General features: G+C 46.5%; 1 protein-coding gene across 1 annotated transcript in view; it reads right to left on the bottom strand.

Annotated features, from left to right (window-relative positions):
• Window positions 1-7,511: 7,511 nt before the first annotated feature.
• Cracr2a (calcium release activated channel regulator 2A) overlaps window positions 7,512-19,238 on the bottom strand; it is a 71,050-nt gene continuing 59,323 nt past the window's right edge. The window contains exons 15-17 of the mRNA XM_059256914.1: window positions 12,470-12,571; window positions 10,091-10,167; window positions 7,512-8,779 (exon numbers count right to left, since the gene is read on the bottom strand). Coding sequence (XP_059112897.1) covers window positions 8,695-8,779; window positions 10,091-10,167; window positions 12,470-12,571 — 264 coding nt within the window. The 3' untranslated portion in view covers window positions 7,512-8,694. The remainder of the gene's footprint in view (window positions 8,780-10,090; window positions 10,168-12,469; window positions 12,572-19,238) is intronic.

The raw sequence follows: 19,238 nt of genomic DNA, 5'->3' as shown, positions 1-19,238 counted from the left end.
CACTGGGGGGTTGGAACTTCCAGATCAAAGCTGGAATGGCTACTCACTACTTGGGCTTCACTTTCAGATGGGAGAAAATCCAATGTTCCTTAAAATGTTTTTTCTTAAATTGTGATCAAAATAGGCACACAATTTAGTTTAAACCATTTAAAAATGTATAGTTCAATACCTTTAAGTACATTTGCATGATCACATCGAGCCATTCCCATCCTCCGTTTCTAGAACTTTCTCACCACCCCAGTGTTAAAGTGTTCTACAAACCATGCATACAAAGGTGGGTCATGTTGGAGCATGTTGTCTGAGGTATTTTCTCGTCTATCTATCCAGAACCCTGGTTCAGAGCTTGAAGTAACACCATTTAGTTAGTTCTTCAGCAAGTAATGGGAGGCATTTTCACCTGTGACCCCTGCGCCTCTCACTTATCCAGAAGTGTGTTTTCCCCACCCTCTACCCTACCATGCTTTGGTGCCGTTCCTGGCAGCTAATGTAATAACTATGACTTGCTTGGAGCCATTCAGTTGAGTAGACCTCCCCCTGAGTGTTCACTTGTCTTTCTTCCTTGTCCACAATGGGTGGCAGAGTGTTACACTACAGATGTGTAGGTGGCCTCAGAGCCATACCAGAGCTTGTTCAAGGCCACACACTTGTATGTAGGACCTTATTCTGAGCAGCCCTTTGGAAATTAGAGAAAGTGTTCAGGATGGGCACAGTGGGGTAGGAAGGGCTGGTTTCATACCAGGATGAAGAAGAGCTGGGCAGGGAAGCATCTGCTATGCACAGGGCATCGAGCCCAAGTCAATTGAGCTGTTGGGCTGCCCAGGGGTAATGGATTGCCACTAGCAGCTGGGGTGGCTGCGGGGGATGAGATGGAGCACTCTGATGGGCATCACACTGTCTGAAAGGCAATCGAATCACAGCAGCTGGAATGCTCCCCAGCATGTTGTTTTAAAGCCAGAAGGAGTACCTCATTTGAACCAGCTGAGTCTGCCTAGACTGAGCTGCCCAGCCTGTAAGACCTGGGCCTCCAGCACAGCAGCTCCCCCAGGGATGGATGTTCTTCTGAAGAAACAATGCTTTGCTCTCAATAGCTCATGTAGACCAAACTGGAGCTATAAAGATGAATGGGCCTGCCCTTGGGAGCTCAGTCCCATGCCTGTCATTCTCTAGAGCCCTGTGGTCAGTGTGTGAATGAGCATCATATACAGTGGTTAGCCATTTGACTAGCATTATTACAGAGGGGCTTGGAGAGCCCATGCTTGTGGCATCGAACCACAACCCAATACTGAACCTGCTTAATAAATCCCATTTCCATAGCCACATTTCCAAAATCCATGATGTAACCCATAGCATTTTGCATCTCATACTCCTGTATTTCAATTCTTGTTTCCACATCAAAATTTAGCAATCCCATTCTCCGTGTCTGTGTTCTTTGGGTATTTTTGCTTAGGAGTGCAGGGTTTTTATGCGTTGTACTTTTTATAGGTCAGATGAATCCAGTCATAATTCATCATGACGGCACAGGCCTCACTGGTCCTCAGAGTCCTCATTTGTAGGGAGAGGAGCTTCCTGGTATTATGACAAGTCCCTTCTGGATCTGAGCCATAGCCTTGATGAAGTCCCAGCTAGGAACAAGGGTCAGTTATTGGACCTGCTTCAGCCAGGATGATAAATGGTACTACCTCACCTGTGCTCCTCAGTTTCCACATTGATTTCAGGGCCTCTGCCAAGCACCATATGGTTTCCCCAAATCCCAACATTCCCAGCAATGTTCTCCTAAGTAGGACACTTTGACTAAATTGGCCCCACTGAATCATGTGGAAGGTTCTTCAGTGTGGCTGCTACTGGTAATGAATATGTCCACTAATAGAAACACCACCAGAGGTAACTAGGGAGGGGGCTGGAGAGTCAGATGGCTCTGGCATCCTCTTATCCATCCATAAGGAGGGTGAGGTTCATCAATAGAGTCACATCCTGTGGATCCTGGCTGAGCATGAAGAGAGGAGAGGTGCCTTGCTCCCAGGGCCAGGGCCAGGGCCAAGACCAGACCTGGAAGTCAAAAGGGGCTTTGATTCCAAGTAGCAGCTACTTATGAATTAGGCTCACCATGCATGTGGGCTCTGCTTTCATTATTTGCAAATTTGATTGCATTATTTGTAAATGGCCTTTTATTTTTCAAACTTCAGATCTGATTTTCAACCTTCCCACACTTGTCCTTGCCTAGCAGAGCTTTGCAGGGAGCACATGAAGATCTACCTGAGGACATCATCATCCCTCCACCTACCCAAGGGACTGAACTCTCCCTGGGGGAAGCTCATCTCACCAAGGGCTTCCAGGAGCTCATTTGGAGGGCAGAGTTTCACAGATCGAAATGCTATCTTCCCTTGTTCAATTCAGAAGAGAGGAGAGACTGAGAAGGAGCCCAGAGGTGGAGCTGACAGTGAATCCAGGTTCCTGCTGTACAATATGCACTGTGAAGGAGGAGAGAGGGACTTGATTTGCACACAGGGCAGATTTGAGACTTGAAATCTAAGCTATTTAAATTTAAATTATTTATGCATGATTATTATCAGTGGTGTGTGTGTGTGTGTGTGTGTGTGTGTGTGTCTGGAGTGCACAATTGCCTCATATGAATATGGAGGCCAGAAGATAACTTCCAGGAACCAGTCCTTCCACCATGGGTTCCTGGGCTCAAACTCAGGTCATTGGGCTTTTTGTGGCAGGTGCTTTTACCCACTAAATCATCTTGCCACCCTAAAAGTAAGCCATTTTAATTGTGTCCACACAAGCCATCCCTGAGGAACCAGAAGAAAGGGTGAGTCATATCTTACCAAGGAAAGGAAATGAACCCAGACAGAGGAAACCTAACAATGAACATGGACATTCTGGAGCTACAAACACAATGATGATTATAACATTTCACATAAACGTGTATTTGATCAAGCAGAAGAAAGAATCAGTGACGTTGAAGACAGGCCAATTGAGGAACACAAAGAAAATGGGATGAAGAGAAATAAATGGAACTTTAAAGACCTCTGGAGCCATCAAGAATATAAACTATGCATAATGAGAATTCCGGAAGCAGAGGAGAAGGTTTGTGAAAAAATAACGGCAGAAACCTTCTCAAACTTATGAAAACTATCAACCTAGTCAACCATCGAAGAAGCTCAACAGCATCTAGATAGGATGTACTGAAAGAGACCCATAGTCGGACACCAAAATCCCTCCATGAAAGACAAAGAACTTCAAAGGCACAAAGAGAAAAGTGACATCTGGTACAAGGGATCCTCAATGAGACTACACTAATTTCATACCAGGAACTATGGGTGCCAGGCACAGTGGGATGGCAGAGCCATGGTGCTCAGAGAGAAAAGAAAGTCAACTAAACAAACTATACCCCCAAATAGAGTAAACTAATACATTTTCTGAGAAATAGAAGCTGAAGGAGTTCCACTCTAGTAGGTAGGTCCTTCTGAGAAGCACTAAAGGGAGTCCTTCAGGTGAACAGAGAGAACCAGATAATATGAAAAGCATGAAGGAATAAAGCACACTGGTAAAATCATACAGTTAAATATGGAAGAGAATATAAATGTATTTTTTACTTATAACTCCTTTAAAATAAATATTTTTATTAATTCTTTGATAATTTCATATATACATATATTTTGATCATATTCACCCCCATCATGCCCCCAACTCCTCCCAAACCCACTCTCCACTCTCAACACTCTGAACTTTTTGTCTTTTTTTGTGTATTTTTAATAACACACTGAGTCTAATTAGTACTGTCCACATACTCATGAGTGTAGGACCATCCACTGGCACATGGTTGATGCCCCAGGGGCCACACCCTTAAAGATAACTGAGTCTCCCTCCCCAGGAGCCATCAGTAGCCCCTCATCTTGGGGTAAGGGTTCATGAGCACCCCTACCCAATGATGGGATACTGACTGGCTTGATCTTGTGCAGACCTTGTACGGCAACCACAGCTGGTGTGAGTTCATGTGTGCGGTGGTCCTGTCATGTTCAGAAGATGCTGTATTGTCTCAGTCCTCCCCAACCTCTTACAATCTTATCATCCTCTCTTCTGTGGTGGCCCCTGAGTTTTGGGGTTAGGGTGAGATAGAGACATCCCATTCCATTGACATTTATTCTCTGCACCTTGGCCACTTATAACTCCTTTTAAAGGACAAACTAAAGGATGAGTACATGAAGCAATAATTATAAATCTACATGACAGGCTCAGAAGGTATAAACATAAAATTGTTGGTAATATATATCAACATAAAGGAGAGGAAAATAGAACTACACAGAATCAGAATTTTGTGTCTTATTAAAATTAAGTCGTTATTCAACTAATACTCAAGGTGGGGATTCATAATTTTCTGATATTTGCAACATTTCAAGGATACATCTTGTAAAAATCACACATTAGGATTTACTTAGTATTCAAAATAAGTTAAGCATTAAAAAACAAATAATTGTTTAAGGTTTTTTTGTTGTTCATTTATGCTGCTATTTTAAGTCAGTTGAAAGTCAGGTGAAATAAAAAGTAAAGCCCTAAATAAAAAAAAATTAAGTTGTTATTGATCCAAATATATTGTTATAAATTGAAATGTTCATGGTAACCCTCATTGCTAGTACCAAGAAGATATATTTTTAAAATAAAGCTGGTAAGATAATTATTGATGAACCAGATAATATCTATTTAATAGAAAAGAAGGTGGTGATGGAAAAACAAAGGACTAAAATATATATTATATATAGAAAGGAAATAGCAAAGTGGCAGACATAATCTTTTCTTATCAATCAGATTAAATGTAAACAAACTAAAATTTCCAATTAAAAGATACTGGAAAATGGATTTTTTAAGAAATGAGCCAACTATATTGTGCTTACAAGAGACTCACTTTAAAGATACACAGGTTGGAAGGTGAAAAAAATATACCATGTAAACAGAAAACAAAAGAGGGACCACAAAATTGACTCTATGACAAAAGTTTTTACTGAACACAAATGGTGCCACTGTAGACTGAAGATGTCATAGTTTGAATATATTTGAACCCAGCAGTGGAACCCCCAGTGCACGAAGCAAAGAGATCTCTGAGAAGGGCAGAGGGAAAGGCAGCATGGTCTCAAATATTTGACCCCTACAAACTATTAGGACTTAAAAACACCCCCACCAGAGACTCATTCCTTTGACCTGAAGCACTAGCTTTCTTAGAGTTCTCTGTTAAAGCACAGTGGGAGCCCTGGGCCCTCACTTGTTAGCACCTTAGTTGAGACTAGATTAAGACCCTTTGGAGCACTGCTCACTGCAGACAGAGTAGGGCCATTTGGCGAAGTTCATAGGTCTGGCTTCGGTGAGCTTCTGAGGAGAGTGGGGAATCCAGAATTAGGTGAAGAATGGAACAGAGAGATTCCAAACTGTGTGAAGGGAGAGACTGCATGTTCACAGGGGAACATGAAATGCCCCAAGGAGTCTGAAAGAATCAACCCCTAAGCAGGAACGAAGTACTTGGGACATCAGTTTGGTGCTGGACTTCCTGACTTGGCAACCTAAGGTTGTGGATGGCAGCAGACACAAAGCGCCATGAGTGAGCAAAGGATAAGAAGGTGCGGGAGCTGTGGGACTGTCATGAACCAAGGTTACTCATAGGTAAATAGCCATGCACTGGCCCCAGGTCTCAGCTGCTTCCTGATGAGTGACAGGGAGGGCGAGACACAGCCTGGGACCTGGAATCAGCAAGGGCCACTGCTGGGATACAGGCCCGGGCAGGAAATTTAGGAATCCTGGTAGTCCATGGGAACAAATGCTGAAACCCAGCCAGCGGGCTGGGAAGAGAGATGCTCAAAGGAAATGGTGCTGCTCAGTGTGTCCATTCAGGACAGATGTCTAGAAAGTGGGCTGGGCAATGACTCTATGTTCCCAATGAAAACAAGCCCTGGTAACCAACACCTGTGAAGTACTGGGGACAGTGCTGAGTCCTCCATGGCCATGGCCTCTCTAACTCTTGAGCTCCATGTGAGGAAGACATCGAAACTTTCAGTCTGTGATAGATGAGCAAGAAAACTGATTAATCAGCAGGGGTGCAAGTGGAATGGAGCCAGAAGGCTCTTGTGAACACTCTGCCAGCCTCTAGGCCAGGGTGACAGCTCCTGAGGGTGGCTCAGATCCACACAGTATCTTAAAAAGAATGGGAGGAGGAGTGCGGAGAGCTGGGGACAAGGGACTTCTCAGAGGCCTACTGAAGCCCACGTTCTTCTCTTTCCTTTGCAGTGGGGCTAAAGGAGGCAACCTAGGCCTCCCTGACCCTGTTGCTATCTGCTCCCGGACCTCTAAAGAATGATGGAACTTGCCACATGTCCAAGGCTTGGCACCAGTGTTCTCCTTCTGTCCGCCAAACCCTTCAAGACTCTTTGTTTATGAAAAGGGCAAGATAGCCCCAGTGGAACACAGTGCTGGGCATTAAGTCATCTGGAGACCCAGAGGATCCCAGGTATAGCCCATGAATTGCTCTATGAATTTCAGTTCTATCTCCAGTAAGAAAGAGAGGAGCTGGCCACCCTCCCTATGGCAATCCTACCTTGTACCTGCCCTCCACACAGAGCAAGCACCGCCTCTGACTGGCTCCCATGCCCTTCTGCATGCTCCAACCCACACATGTAACCACCACCACCGCCCTTCTGTTAGGGAAAGGAGTTTCTTGGGAACTGTCTCCAATCGGAGACTGGGATCTGGGGCCAGCCTATGAAGGAAAATGACTGTCATCAGAGTTATCACAAGGCATCCTATGTATCCGAGCAGAAAGCTGCCAAGTATCAATTAACCCATCTTATCTTTAACTGATGGGCTAGGGGTCTGGAGTGGGAGCTGGCCTGCAGAGATCATGGACCTCTTCACGGCACTCGGGGGTGCATTCTGTTAAGTATCCTTCACAGGCTTTTTGGTTCCTGCAAATGCTAGATCAGCAAAAGAAGAAAGCTTGTCGGGGCTGGAGAGATGGCTCAGTGGTTAAGAACACCGACTGCTCTTCCAGAGGTCCTGAGTTCAATTCCCAGCAACCACATGGTGGCTCACAACCACCTGTAATGAGATCTGGTGCCCTCTTCTGGCCTGCAGGGACACATGCAGACAGAGCACTGAGTACATAATAAATAAATAAATCTTAAAAAAAAAAAGAAAGAAAAAAGAAAAGAAAGAAAAAGAAAGCTTGTTCAAAGCAGGTGGGCACACGCCTGATAACTATGGAGGCTCTCATTCTTTGGGTGGTCTGGGGAAGAGGTTGTAAAACATGCCTAGGAACTCTAGTTCACTGTTTCTCCCTGTTTATTTGGCTGTGTGGGTTTGTCCCTAATATTCTGTCCTCTTAGTGAGTCTCATTTGTTGGGCCACCCATTACTCATTTTCCCTGGAGCTGGTGCCTGGCTCTTTGGCTGTAGACTTGGAATGTCAACCACTGGTTAAAAAAAAAAAAAAAAAAGACCTTTGCAATCTTTCTATCCTACCTTCTGTCCAGGGTAAGGATGTACTTTCTAGCACCCAGACAGTCAACGCTGACCAGAAGCAGGGTTCAGGTGGTTCCTTGAAGCCAAGCGCCCTCTGCTGAAGCTAGCCGCTACAGGCAGCTCACTTCGCAAGCACCAGCAAAATGTCAACATCACAGCTACATTTTAAAAAGAGTATAATCTCCTGGAATAAAGGAAAATGAAACAAAATGAAGCCAACAAGTATTGACCTAGTGTTGGGTCCTCCCCACCACCACAGCTGCCTGTCAGTCTACCCTGTCAATAATCAAATGTGATTTTCCAAAGAGGTATTTGGAGAAACCCTCAGAAAACACTTTCATACAGTGACACATATCTTATTTAGACCCTCCAGAAATGGCCACTGTCTTTAGCCATAGATGGCTTCCTCTTTTGGTTTTCTTTTGGTTTCTTTGTCAAAGTTATGTAGGGAGTACCCCTGCTTTGTGACTCCAGGAGTGGAGCTGTCCCCCGCCGCTCACCCTGGAGTCAGGGTTGAGGTTCGTCAGGAAGCACACTGCAGAGACCCACAAGCACAGATCCAGTGGGTGCAGTGGCTGCTGGGAGAGGTGGCGAAGCCTGTGGTTCAGGAACTCAGGGAGAAGCAGAGAGAGCCTCGGGAACTGGAGTAGACACTTGAGTGTCTCAAGGTCCATGACGTGTGAGCCAAGAGCAGCTCTCTGGTTTTTGGAGAACAGGGCCCAAAGCAAGACAGACTAGCCCAGCATCACCCAAATGGCACATCTTTGGCCTTCAAGAAGCATCAAGTTGTCCCTGCACAGTTGCCATGGCAACCACAGTGCAGAGACTCCTAAGGGCATGGAGAGAGGAAAAGGGAGGTGGAGAAGGCACATGGTGACTTTTCTGGAAAAGCCCATCTGCTCCTTTCTACCAGAAAACACTTTAGAGGGGGAAGGAGTAGGTATTGGGGTGTAGAAGAGAAGGGGGCGCAGATCTGAAGTAGAGAAAAAGCAGCCTTCTGGCTGCGGGTGCTTCCTTCATTAGAGGAGGCCAGTCACCAGCAAGGACAAGGCAGGGTGGGCCTTGCCAGGTGTTGCACATGGGGCCCAAGTGCTGGTTCAGGTAGCCACATGACCTTGGCCTTCGGAGGACTGCTGGCTGTGGGTGACCATGGGCATGGCGAGGATGGCTGGGTTAGAAGGGCCTACTGTCAGCCACAGCAGGATTTCTTCTTGACAGGGGGGCCAACCTGAATGGTGTCCTTCCTCACTGTGTCCTCTTGCTCTTTGAGTAACCTGGGCAGTGGGGGGTCGGAGGAGAAAAAGAGATGGTGTCACCAGCAGTGAAATGGCTAGGCTGGTGGCTGGCCCCGGGGACCAGCAGCCCTCCCCTGAGCACCAGTGTTTAAAGTCTTCCCTGACAACACAGATGTATAACTATAGTTGTGAGGACAGAGAGCTTCGTGACACCTCCGCAGGGAAGCCACCCTTGACCATCTTGGTGAACCTCTGTCCCTGACAGCATGCTAATCCCTCTCCATGTGACTCCATTGCTCAGGGTCACATGCATTTGCTTAAGGACCAAACTGTGTCTTTATCTTGGTGACTCCACAGCTGCCACAGTAATAAACCCGTATCTGTTCATTACTGGCTGTCAGCTCTGCAGGACGGCGCCTGTGGCCAGGACTCCAGGTTAAACACAGGAGGTGAAAGGTGAAAATAACAGGCAAGAGCTTCCTCTGTGCTTTCCAGGCCCTCTCACCTCCTGTGTCTCCTTTGATTTTCACAACCTGTTAGCAGGCAGGGAAGGTGTGACTGATTTTCTTATATTCCCAATGTAGTCAGTGAGTCAATGGCAGAGAAAGGTCTAGAACTTTCCCCCTTGGTATATGCCCTAACCCATAGCCTCTCTAATACATAGAAGACTTGTTCCTGAGTCTTAATTACTCAAAGTCAGATATTCAGAGGCCCCAGTATGAGTGCTGAGTGTAACTCGGGCGGCGTTCAGTACTTGTTGGCTGGAGGGATGCACAGAGGCTCAGGTGTTGAAAAGGTCTCTGGTGTGGTTTGGTTTTCCTAATTTTTCATGTAGACAAGCTCTTGGAGAACGAGTCTTTCTACGTGGCCAGTCCTTTCAGCACTGTTCCTGCCTTTCCGAGGGTGCCCTGCTGGCTTCCCTTTTACACAGCCCCAGCTCTCTCTGGTTCCTCACTCTCCAACCCAAGAGCCCATATTGTAGGCTCCACTTGTTCCCAAGCTGACCCCCCACCCAAATCCCATTGCAATGTCAGCCAGTGCTGAGGGGGACTTCTGACGGGACACTTTGCAGGTGCATTTTCTGGGCAGATGGCAGCCTCGGAGACTGAAGGGGACTGCAGTAGAGGTGACAGGCAGGGGCACTCTCCTTCCCTTCACTACTGTTTCAGAAGGCTGGCTTTGCCTCCCAAAGTTCCCCCATAGAGTACTAGCTGTGTCTGCACTTAGGGGCTCAGGAAGACAGGAAAAGAGGCTCAGATATGGCCTGAACGGGGAGGGCAGGCAGGCATCAGCCGGGTTGACTGCAGCTGGGCTTAGCGGTATGTTTCACTCTCTGGGTGCCTTTCCTACCTGGCCAGGTGGAGCAGGGACTCTTTGGTGTTATGACCCGAATAGGCGCTGCATTCATAGAAGATCAAATTGTTCTCCTGAAATCACAGAGCAGAGAGGGCATGTGGATGGAACTGGAACTGTGGGAACCAGAGGAAGCTGAAGAGAGAGCCCTCTGTCTACCTTGGCTCCTCTCCTGACCCGGTTGGTTTCAATGGATGCTGGTTCTATATGGAGCTATCAGCAAACTTTAACAACGCTATGACAACCACCTAGTGTGGGCCTGTGCTTTACACTTTCTTGGATCTCGGTCAATGGTGTGATTGCTTATTTCAGGTTCACATCAGTCTTTGAAGCAGGTAGAAAGACCAGGGTAGACAACGCTGTTACCATTTTCAAGGCAGGGAAACTGAGTCTAGAGAGGTAATGTGACAGGTCTGTTCAAATCAGGCATCTGATAAACAGAAGGACTCCCCTAAAGCTGCTGTTACAGAACATTGCTGTTCTGTGGCCCTTGGACAGATGTCATGTGGTTCCAATAAGATTACACTCTGGCTGCCCAGGCTGTGAACGTAAGTGTATGGGGCAACTCTCCATCACTCATCAGGCAAAGGAGGTGCTGTGTACATGGGGACTCATGACCAAGGACCCCATGTCCATTGGTCACTTCCATTAAGAGGTTGCTTACTTCATAACAACAGCGCTAATGGAACGGAGCTCTGGTTTGGATGCTCTGCCTTTGGAGGTTGGTGTCTGTGGTGAGTGGGACCAGGTGACTGAGACATTCTGAAGACTAGCTCAGGAGGCTTTGAACTCAGCTCTCTTCATCTACATCCAGAGACCCAGCTCCAGTCTATGCCTTGTACCCCGCATGCTTTATATCTTCCTGTCCACTTTCTGTCCAACACTGACTCTGGAGAAGGCTTTAAGAGAAGCCGCTTCAAGGATGGAGGTGTAAACAGGCCCAGAACTTGGACCTGGAACACATGATGTACCTTCCAGCTGCAGCTGCTCGCCCCATCTATCACTGCCACACTTGGAATGAGTCATTCAGCTCCTGTCTCCATGTTTATTTACTTTTTACTAATTGAAAATTTAAAAAAATATGTGGATCAGGGGGTCTAGCTCACTTGGTAGAGTCCTGGCCTCATCTGTATGAAGCCCTGAGTATGAGCCCCAGCACTGCATAAATAGAGCGTGCTGGCACACACCTGTAACCCCAGCACTTGAAGGTAGAAGCAGAAAGATCAGAGTTCAAGGTCAGCCTGAGATACATGAAGCCTTGTCTCAATACAAAAATAGACTCAAAAATGAAAGAGAGAGAACATAAAAGAAAATGGGATAATAATCATAATAATAATTCAGGTCTGTACTCTTCAGCTGAAGTATTTTTATCTAGATGTATTTGGAAATCCAAAGTTTCTAATTTCAGAAAAGTAATAAGTATATACTACATATTACATAATACCCTCAGTGGGTCTAGGACAGCACTCTGTAATCAAATATATGACTATTTCTTCAATGAGACATTTGGATATTCACTAAAAGTGAGATAAAGTCCATAAATAGCCTCATGGCAGTTCTAGTCAGAATTCCTTCTAGATGGAATACAAAATCAAAACAAACAAATAAAAACCCATCCTATCATCAAAGCATCTGGATTTCAGAATTGTGGACTTGCTCAGTGACCCTGCTCAGACACCCATCAGAGCCTGCCTCATCCTCTTTGATTCTTACTATCTGTTCTCATCTCAGGCTCTGAGAGTAAGTCCTGTTTTGAGTAAACAGTTCAAGAATCATGAATCACGGGGCGCTGGGCATCCTTCCTCCCAGGTACACAGTTCCATGAAACCAGAGGCAAGAAAGGAGCACTGAGGGAGCCCTTCTGCACCCCCACTTTCCACTGGCCCTACTGATCCCAAAGGCTGGTGCTTATTTAGATACTTTCCAGCACCTCCCCTGAGTTTTTCTTCAGATTTCAGCTTTTTCTTATGTCAAAACATTCTGCAGCAAAGTGGTCCACACTGCTGCCTGGGGGATGGTGAGGTTTTCATCCTCACCATCAGTATCATTCCAGTATCCGAGCAAGATTAGAAGGAATAGTCTCCCACTTTCTTAGAACTTGTAATTCCATGTTCCACATAAAAGGGTTTAGGACAATTCTCCTACCTGGTGTTCCCTAAACAGCTCTGTCTTATGACCTCACCTCTTTGCAGTTGTACATGTTTAGGACTTGAGTCATTCCCCAAGATGACAAGATACCCAGTTGCTCAATTTCTTCCCTTCAACAGGGCTTCCAGAAGTTCCCACCAAGGCTCGTGGGCTTATTCCTGAATACTGGGTGTGTGTGTGGGGGGGGGGAGTTGTCTGTCCAGAAAGAGAAAAATATGGGCTTTTTACCTTGGCGAGGTGCTCTCCCAGGCCTCGGGGGACTTCCCGCTCCTTCTCATTGTCAAGTTTATTGCCCAGCAGCAGAACAGGAATTCGGTCTCCCACAGCTTCCTGTAGAACAGATCATCCCTCCACTGAGAGAAGCCTCCCTGGATGATGCCAGACAGCAGGCTCACAGGGCTGTCTGGAAAGCTCCAGGTTCCCGTGAGAGCCCAGCAATAGAGAGTGAGACTCACATCACCTGAAGGTCTCTGTTCACCATGCTTCTGCACCGTGCTGGGACTTGTTTCCCCCTCCCCCATTCCCCATCCATGCAGTGATCTCTCTTTTCACCCCCCTCTTTGGCTCTTGTATAAAACACATTGACTTCCCACTTGTGCTGAGGAGGAGGTGGCAGGATGGGGGTTGGAGCATGGACACTAAGGGAAGGTGCGTTCTTTCTATGACTTTCAGTACCACTGGGAGCTTTGCTAAGTGACCAGACCCAGCCTAACAGAGCAGAACAAACCTAGGAATTAGTCAGTGTAGCATGGAGCTGGTCTGTGGTTGCTTGGAGGAGAGGTGGCATCTTGAGCCTCTGTGACACATGAACTTCCTGAGGGGACATCCAAATCTGAGACATCGTCAGGGCCAAAGAGCTCCATAAACGGCTGCTGTCAGCCTCACTGGGGGAAGACACTAGGGACTCACACTACCGGGGCTTGGATTCCTAAGAAGGCCCGGCTTAAGGAAGAGCCACGTGCCATGGCAGCTGCACTTCTCTGTCCAGAAGTGATGACTTCATGCAAGGTGACAACTGTGTTTGTTCTTGCAGCGGCTGTGGCAGATCAGCCACATCCTGGGAGCTCTGCCTTATCTGAAAAGAGGGGTGCTACACTGTATGTCCCCAGAAGCAGAGCAATGGGCACACAGTCATATAGTAAGTAAACAGAGCAATGGGCACACCGTCATACAGTAAGTAAACAGAGCAATGGGCACACCGTCATACAGTAAGTAAACAGAGCAATGGGCACACCGTCATACAGTAAGTAAACAGAGCAATGGGCACACCGTCATACAGTAAGTAAACAGAGCAATGGGCACACAGTCATACAGTAAGTAAACAGAGCAATGGGCACACAGTCATACAGTAAGTAAACAGAGCAATGGGCACACAGTCATATAGTAAGTAAACAGAGCAATGGGCACACAGTCATACAGTAAGTAAACAGAGCAATGGGCACACAGTCATACAGTAAGTAAACAGAGCAATGGACACACCGTCATACAGTAAGTAAACAGAGCAATGGGCACACAGTCATATAGTAAGTAAACAGAGCAAAGGGCACACAGTCATACAGTAAGTAAACAGAGCAATGGGCACACAGTCATACAGTAAGTAAACAGAGCAATGGGCACACAGTCATATAGTAAGTAAACAGAGCAATGGGCACACAGTCATACAGTAAGTAAACAGAGCAATGGGCACACCGTCATACAGTAAGTAAACAGAGCAATGGGCACACAGTCATACAGTAAGTAAACAGAGCAATGGGCACACAGTCATACAGTAAGTAAACAGAGCAATGGGCACACAGTCATACAGTAAGTAAACAGAGCAATGGGCACACAGTCATATAGTAAGTAAACAGAGCAATGGGCACACCGTCATACAGTAAGTAAACAGAGCAATGGGCACACAGTCATACAGTAAGTAAACAGAGCAATGGGCACACAGTCATACAGTAAGTAAACAGAGCAATGGGCACACAGTCATATAGTAAGTAAACAGAGCAATGGGCACACAGTCATACAGTAAGTAAACAGAGCAATGGGCACACCGTCATACAGTAAGTAAACAGAGCAATGGGCACACAGTCATACAGTAAGTAAACAGAGCAATGGGCACACAGTCATACAGTAAGTAAACAGAGCAATGGGCACACAGTCATACAGTAAGTAAACAGAGCAATGGGCACACCGTCATACAGTAAGTAAACAGAGCAATGGGCACACAGTCATACAGTAAGTAAACAGAGCAATGGGCACACAGTCATACAGTAAGTAAACAGAGCAATGGGCACACAGTCATACAGTAAGTAAACAGAGCAATGGGCACACAGTCATACAGTAAGTAAACAGAGCAATGGGCACACAGTCATACAGTAAGTAAACAGAGCAATGGGCACACAGTCATACAGTAAGTAAACAGAGCAATGGGCACACAGTCATACAGTAAGTAAACAGAGCAATGGGCACACAGTCATATAGTAAGTAAACAGAGCAATGGGCACACAGTCATACAGTAAGTAAACAGAGCAATGGGCACACAGTCATACAGTAAGTAAACAGAGCAATGGGCACATCTAAGAAGGTTGTTGTTTTCACTTTGTGAAATACTTAATTAGGGGCTTTTAGTCATAATTTGGTAACAAATAGTTACTCACTGTAGCTAGATATTTTGCTAAGTAGAGGGGCTGTGGGATAACAGACAGACGCTTATAAGCCTAAGTTATGGTTTTGCCAAGTCTCACCGCTTTACCTCGGCGTCTCATGCAGATGGCTAAAGTGTGTCTGACCAAGGTGCCTGTTCTAGAGTTTAAATACAGTTACCTCGGAAATGAAATCCTCCATGTCTCCTTAACCTGCACATTCATTTCTTACGGCAGTTCCGTGGGAGAAAGTCATTCTCACTTGCTAAATAGCAACATCAGACTCAGAGGACCACAGAGGCACCTTCAGCCACAAAACGAGAGACATGAAGGCCACTTAGTATATGGGTCCATCATTCTCTGGACTTTTTGTCTAGATTCATATTTCTAGGGAACATGCTGCTGGCTCAGTATGTTACTAAATAGAATGCTCTAAAAATGGCACCCACTGGGAAGAGAGTAATTTATGTTCACAATGATGTCTCCTGTCTTCTGACCCACTAAAGGAAATTAAATCACATGGGTAGTTGAAAAGCAAATTGTACCACCCTTCAATTATTCTAAAGTGAAAAAACCAGCTAATAGCATATACAGACTTCTGTGGCTCCCTATTAGCCAAGTGTTAGTTAATGGGAATGTCCCAATCCATCCTGTGACTGCACAGACAACAGAATACTTATGCAAAGAGTTTTTTCACAGAAAAGGAAAGAGGAGGATTTGGGGAACTGGGCCAAAAGACTTGCTGTTTAGAGCACATGAGAAAGATATATTTGTAGACTTATGTGTGAGGAATGACTAAGGTCTGTGGGATTTCTTGACATGGAAACTCTGAAAATATGAGCATCAGCCCTAAAATCTTGGCGTAGAACTGCAACCCAGATTTTATTAGTAGGTGGAGCGGGTCATGGCTGCAACTTCCTGCAAAGGGAAGGATGGACACTGAATGTCTGACTAGGATGGGGTGGGGCTTGAGTCTCATGCCCGATATGTAACTTCTGCAGAGCAAACAACACCATGCTCTCAGGGAGAAGGACAAACTTCTTTGAGAGCTATTCCTAGACAGAGAAAGGGGAGAGTTTAGAAAGAGCAGAAAAAATAAGCCAAGCTCCCAGCTGCATTCACTTCCAGTCTTTTGCTTGCTCGTCCATTTTGCAAATACTCTGGACAACTCGCTTCCCCTTGTGGGCTTCTTTGAAAACAGAGAACAAGGCCCAGCTCCAAAATAAATGAGATCACACAAGGCCAGAAGGTATGCTAACTGTGACAAGTAGCAGTCCTCATGACCCCAGCCCATCACCCGTAGAGTGACAGGGAGGCTTGGCTTGGATGTCTGCCTTGGGGTCCTCCCTGAATCCTGAACCATCTGCCTAAAGTTTATGCCTTCCTTATTTCTAACTAGATTTTCAACCTATTAGATGTCGCCACACTTTCCTTTTAAATTTATTGTTATTTTATCACCATTTCTCATTATCATTATTTTGGTGCTGGATATTGAATGCAGGGCCTTTCCCATGCAAGGCTGGCACTCTACCACTGAGCTATGCCTCCAGCCCGACATCTCCTTTTTAAAGTGCAAAGTCCACTTCTATTAAGCCTGGGAGACTTTGGAGAACAGCTCTACCTTACCCTCTGTTGCTAATAATGCTCTAGAATCCCAGAACATGCACCACAGGCCAGTCCCATAGCTCTTAGCCCATTGGCCAGGCACACAATCTGTCCTTAGGAGACTGAGCACTGACACTATCCCTTTGGATGAGTCCTCTAGTAGTTCCTGTTCTCCGAGTCACTAGTCTCTGATCCTTCTAGAAAAAGTCTCTGTTCTAGAATGTTCTAACAGAGAAATCTCTCTACATCGTTGATTGCCAAAGCTGCCTTTCTCCGTATTTGAGTGTGATGGAAGATAGATCTGTTGAAATTTAAGATCATCCATCTCTAACTTTACAGAACAAGAGCTGTCAGCTAGGAGCAGAGGACTGTCACTCAGCCCTGGGTGTGCAGCTGCTGGGTTGAGTGTGTGTGTGTGTGTGTGTGTGTGTGTGTGTGTGTGTGTGTGTACCCGCATGCGCGCATGTATGCGCATGCTCGAACGTGTATGTGTGAATATCTGTTTGCTGGAGGCATGAAAAAGCACTTAGCTGGGAGAATGTTGCTATTTCTCTAGAGCCAGAATTTTTTTTTCTCAGCACATTAAAGCATGCCGTTATACTAAGAAAAAAATGACTGCAAAATTATATCTTGAGGGTTTCCATATTTATCCACCCCCTGGACTATGAGTCAAAACAAGATTTATTTGTATAGTTCGTTTTAAGCTGCCAGCACTTCAAGTTCAACTTGGAATGTGGGGGGAAATCAAACTGCCGTTTTTGCTCCTTGCTGTACATTGTCACCAAGGACAAAGATCACAGGCTGAGATTTCACTTGCAGCCAGAAAGGGAGAGGGAAGTGAGCCAGAACCTCTGAAGATGAAGGATCATTTGGCTTTGAGACTGGAGCAAGAAGCCTGGAAAAGAGACAAATGCACCTATGTTTCAGCGGATTTTAGGACAGGCCACATGAAGAAGGGAGCACAATACGGTGGCAGAGCCGTGGCCCTGGTCCTAGCTGCACCTCACAAGCCGTGGGGGCCTTTGGACAAGCTGCTTCCTCTCTTTGTTCTCCAAAATGAGGTGTATATGTGTGCACAAACATGTGCGTGCGTGCGTGCGTGCGTGCGTGCGTGCGTGCGTGTGTGTGTGTGTGTGTGTGTGTGTTGTTGCTGCTTGCTTAGCTTGGAGATGCTGCTCTACATGGATTCACTTTTCCATCCATTTTCTAATTCCTTAATATACAGGCCTTACAATATGGTGCTACCTGGATGATTAAGAAAACAAATATGAACATGAAGTTCAGTAAGCAGAACAGACATTGGAGATTGTACAGCCTGGGCTTGGGGAACATGCCAGCCTGCACTGCTGGACCCAGGGCTGTGATCTCTGCCTGATGCAGGTCCCAGGCATCTTCAGCTATCCAGTCTGCATGGTCTTAGCAGGGTGTGCTCAGGCCCAGATGCTTTCTTCTCCAACCTGGAATGGTCAGCTCCATTCTCCTAGTGGCGATGAGAAGGTGAGTGGGCTGGGGATGCAGAGCTGGCAGGAAGGACTTATGGCTCACAGTTGAGTCATCACAGACTGTGACTGGGCCAAGCCCAAGCCTCTTCTGAACATGGCTTGCAGGCAATGTGGAGCTGCCTGGAAGGGGGAGAGCTGGGGGTGGGGGGTGCAGGAGAGGCACTGTGAAGGCAGACCTGCCTCCTCACACAGGACATTTCTGTTCAGTGAGACTGATCCCCAAGGACTGTCTCTGCTCTCGGTGTGATGAAGGGGAAATGGGGCCTAGCAGATCGGATTAGGTCATGAGGCACGCACCCTTGGAAGACAGTGAGGTAATTCTCGGGAATCTCTGGTTAGTTCTTTATGTTTTGTTTTCCAAGACAGGGTTTCTCTGTATAGCCTTGACTGTCCTGGGATTCTCTCTGTAGACCAGGATGGCCTCGAACTCATAGAGATCCGTCTGCCTCTGCCGTCTGAGTGCTGGGATTAAAGGCGTGCGCCACCACTGCCCGACCCTGGTTAGTTCTTATAAGGGAGTTGCCATAAAGAGAGCAAGTCTGGCCCCTCCACTTCTCTTCTTTGTCTCCCCACAGCCTTCCACTATGGTGAGATCCACCATGATGCAATATAAGGAAGAGGATCCTGCCAGAGCTAAGCCAGTGCAGGCACCATGCCCTTGGTCCTGCCAAACTGTGGGCCGAGTGAGCTTCTCTTCACATACAATTCCTCTAGATATTTTTCCTGTAATGTAAGAGCCAGAGTAACTCTCCAGATGTTCTCTCAGATGACAGGTCTCGAATATCCTTCAAGCAGGACCGTCAAGTCCTCTCATTAACACTCTTGCTCTGTCGTCTCCCACCCCTACCCCCAGGAGTTCAATGCTACGCACTGTAGAACTTGGGTGGGGACAGGAGTACAGGGTCCTGGCCCTCAGTGAACGGTTGGCCCAAGAGTCAGGGCCAGGAAGTGGCTGAGCTGAGAGGGTGAGAAGTGCCTTTCCAAGGAGCTGCACTTCCTGCCCTGAGCACCTGTCCGCTCCCCACACCACCTCTTCCAAGACCACATCTTTCCCATTCATGGCAAACACAGCAGTTTAAGGCCTTATTTCCCAGACTTCAGGTGGGGGTGGGGGCACTGGGAACAGCTGGCCACCATTCAGTTAATAACAAGGCTCCAAGTCCTGAAGACTGTTATTAAAGCTCCCCCCTCTCCTTCTCCAGGCGAGGGAGTTGGCAAAGTGCTCTGAGCTCTTTGAAAAAAATAAGGTTCTCCACAAAT

Source organism: Peromyscus eremicus, chromosome 3, assembly GCF_949786415.1.
Source record: "Peromyscus eremicus chromosome 3, PerEre_H2_v1, whole genome shotgun sequence".
Lineage (NCBI taxonomy): Eukaryota > Metazoa > Chordata > Mammalia > Rodentia > Cricetidae > Peromyscus > Peromyscus eremicus.
Note: the sequence above shows the minus strand (reverse complement) of the source record. Positions and strands in the feature narration are given on the sequence as shown.